This window comes from Gavialis gangeticus, unplaced genomic scaffold (genome assembly GCF_001723915.1).
Source record: "Gavialis gangeticus isolate Ggan-Ray unplaced genomic scaffold, GavGan_comp1, whole genome shotgun sequence".
NCBI lineage: Eukaryota > Metazoa > Chordata > Crocodylia > Gavialidae > Gavialis > Gavialis gangeticus.
Window position 1 is genome coordinate 4,631,497 of NW_017728983.1, and position 3,311 is coordinate 4,634,807.

At 46.9% G+C, this 3,311-nt stretch overlaps 1 protein-coding gene across 1 annotated transcript in view; it reads right to left on the minus strand.

Annotated features, from left to right (window-relative positions):
• LOC109294613 (aquaporin-12-like) overlaps positions 1-3,250 on the minus strand; it is a 16,285-nt gene extending 13,035 nt beyond the window's left edge. Inside the window, exons 1-2 of the mRNA XM_019513052.1 lie at positions 2,542-3,250; positions 430-546 (exon numbers count right to left, since the gene is read on the minus strand). Coding sequence (XP_019368597.1) covers positions 430-546; positions 2,542-3,148 — 724 coding nt within the window. The 5' untranslated portion in view covers positions 3,149-3,250. The remainder of the gene's footprint in view (positions 1-429; positions 547-2,541) is intronic.
• Positions 3,251-3,311: the final 61 nt, after the last annotated feature.

Here is a 3,311-nt window from a genome sequence, read left to right on the forward strand (position 1 = left end):
TAAAACTAGATGATATAATCTGTAAATCCACTTAACCAGGCACACGTAAACTGCAATATGTCGCAATGTGCTGAAAGCGAACGAACGAGTGAGGGCACCCCTGTCAACCCCTCCGCGTTGTGGAACTCCCACTCTTCCCTCAGGATACCTCGCATACCGTACATGACACATGACTGTCTGGCATACGGACCGAGCGAGGGCGCCAGTGTCAATCCGTATATTAAATAGTAGTAAAGCTTAATTTCTTTCTTATTTTTTGATAAAAAATAAATATAAATAGAAGTTCTAATATTTTCTTCCTGCACCCCAATGGATCATCTCGCGCACGCCCTGGGGTGCACACACCCCACTTTGGAGGCCACTACTCTAGTCTGTGCCCCAGTAGAGCCAGGCAGCCGTAGCTCCTGTCCCTACACCATCTTCACTCACCTGTGAGGGGCCCAAGCCAGTAAACTTGGATGTACTCCTGCAAGGTGTTCCCAGAGCAGTGAAAGGTAACAGCTGTGGCAAGGGCAGGGTTGTAAAAGGCTCCTGTGGAAAGCCCAGCTGTGGAAGAACAGAACAAAGAGTTGCATTTAAGTTGATTAAAAACATACAATAGAAGACATTCAGCAGCAAGTAGGGTCAGGGAAGTCCTGATTCCACGTAGGCCTGGAAAGGAAGCACCTCTTCTTGCCTCCCATTCAATTACCTTTCTGAAAGCATTCTGCAGAGGTAGAATTAGGTCAACCTAACTCCACCCCACAGTCCTACCTCCCCACATAACCTCCATGTCAAGTAGATGCAAGCTCCCTCTCAGCCTCAAAGGTAGATGGGGCTACACCACCAGCAAAGCAGGCCACTCAAGAACCCTAGCAGCAGCAGACACCTTAAACCACATCCATGTGTTTTACTGAGAGATGAAGTGCAGAACATGAGCCATTTGCAATAGAAAGTGAGGACACGCCCTGTGTTTGTATTAGGGGGGCGTGTTTTATTTGTTTCCATATGGAGTATGTACAATGTAATTGGCCTAAACAGGTCAGACTGGGAAGGGGCGACTTGATACACAAGTGTGTACATGGGGAGGAGAGTTCTGCCAGAAGACCACTTCCTAACCAAGCAAGGAATGGCAGAAGAAATGCCAGCGCCTGGCAGCTGAACCTAGATGAAGTCATGTTAGAAATAAGGAGCTGCCTTTTTTTCAGAGCAGCTGGAACAGCTTTCCCTAGGGACATAGTAGATGCCCCTCATGTGCTGTCTCTAACAAGGTGCACTCTTCCCCCACAGAAGAGCTGACTATGCTGGAATCCTCCAGCCTGTACCAAGGGAGTTAAGGAGAGAGTCAGATGAGAGGTCTGGCAGAGGTCAGATGGTCAGACTGCAGCAGTCCCTCCTGGTTTTAAAAATGGATGCATCTCCAAAGTCCTGGATGCCAGATTTCCTGGAGACATACAGCATTCAGGAATCTGACTGCCAGTCTTGGATGCAAGGTGATGGCAATGGAAGAACATTAGCTTGTCTGGAGGGACAGGAGGAAGGAAAAGGGAGAGGTCCTAACTGAGGGTGGTTGTGCTTTCCAAGGCTTGTTTTGAGTGCAAGCTTAAATTTGAATTTCCTGGCTTTCAAGACATTCCTATCTGAATGAATATGCAAATGAATAAATTATAGGGGAGAAATCATCATTATAACATCAAGTCCACCTTAAAGGTTGGTAGAAAATTTGTTTTGGCTTCCCAGCTGCTTGTCCATACCATAACTGATGGCCAGCGAGACCCTGACTTGGAAGTCCTGTGGTGGCTGGGGTTTTCTTTAAAAGCTTAGCTGGTTGTTACTAGTAGCTCTCATTTTTTAAGTAGGCAAAAAATGAAGTGAACTTCAGCTTATCTTGGCCTCCTCCAACAGCTCCCACCGTTCACTAATCGAACCCTTCTTGCTGTGGGCTGGGGTTCTCCATGAAAAGCTGCAAGGCTCAGAGGGAGTGGAGTGTCCCATGTTAAGACAAAAGGCCCCAGATCCAATCCTCTGCTACAGCCTAGATTTCCTGTGGGATCTTGGACAAGTCACTTAAGTTTTGTGCCTCAGTTCTCTCTCTCTAAAATGGACATAATTAGTACTGACCCACCTCAAAGTGGCAGTGCCAGGATGCTCAGAGACTACAGGAGTTAGGTGTTATAGAAGAACATGACGATAGATCAATACACATTTTATTAAGGGTTGCACTCTGTTCTTCTAGACGGCAGGGAGCTCCTCATATGCATACTGGACAGTGCCTTCCACAGAGATTTCTGGGGTTCCAGCAATACCAGTTTTCACATAGAACAGCCCACCTAAGGCACTCTTGAATAAAAACATTTAATTGTGGCTAACTTGGTGGTAATGTTGCCATGTGAACAAACTAGCCGAAAAGACCAATAATGAAGCAAACTTAGCTGTTCAGCTAAACATAGTTAAACTCAAGGCTCTTGAGATGATCAGGTGCCTCAGCACTGCAGCTGAATGAGGCTGTTTCCAATCTAGTCTATACATAAGTGTTATGGAATAATCTAGGAAGACACTCACCTGTGTAAGCCAAAACAGTCACCAGCAGGGCCACAACGGGGACTCTATACAGCACATGACTGTGCTGGAACTTGAGTGCCACAAGGTGGAAAAAGAAAGAGCACCCGCCTTCCACATAGATGCCTTGGGACAAAGAGGTCTGGATGGAGGAACTGCAGTCAAAAGCCATTAGATTCTGGATGAGGTGCAAATCCGTCAGCTCCCAGGACCAGAATAGCTTGGTGAAAATCCTACCTGCCTCCATGCCTGCAAACTGGGCCAAAATTTTCACAGTAGTAGCCACAAAGGAAGACTCCATGATCAGGAATTCTTGAAGACAGACCATGGGATTTGCAGAAGCCCCACCAAAAGAGAAACCATGAACCAAGAAGAGAAGGAAGAGGAGGGTTAGGGTCACATCAGGGCCAAATCCACCACCCCATGGACCAAGCTCCACCAGCATCCTCAGTTCAAGGCAGCAAGCGCACAACTGTAATGAGCTGGCCAGTTCTTTGGCAAGACAGCGATACACTTCAAGAGGTATAAATCTCATGGAAATCTGTCTGACCACCTCACAAATGGCCACTATTGAGACAAAGAAGGCAAAGGAAACATTCAGGCCAGCCATAACAGACCCCTCTGTGTGCAAGAGAGAGAGATTTAGCAAAAGGAGCTGCCTTGACTGAGAAGAGCAGGTTAACCTTTAATGACTCTTCTTTATAAACACACTCAGAAGTGAACGTGGCACAACCCAATAGGCATTGAGTCCAAAAGCCTGGAGGGGGGCGGGG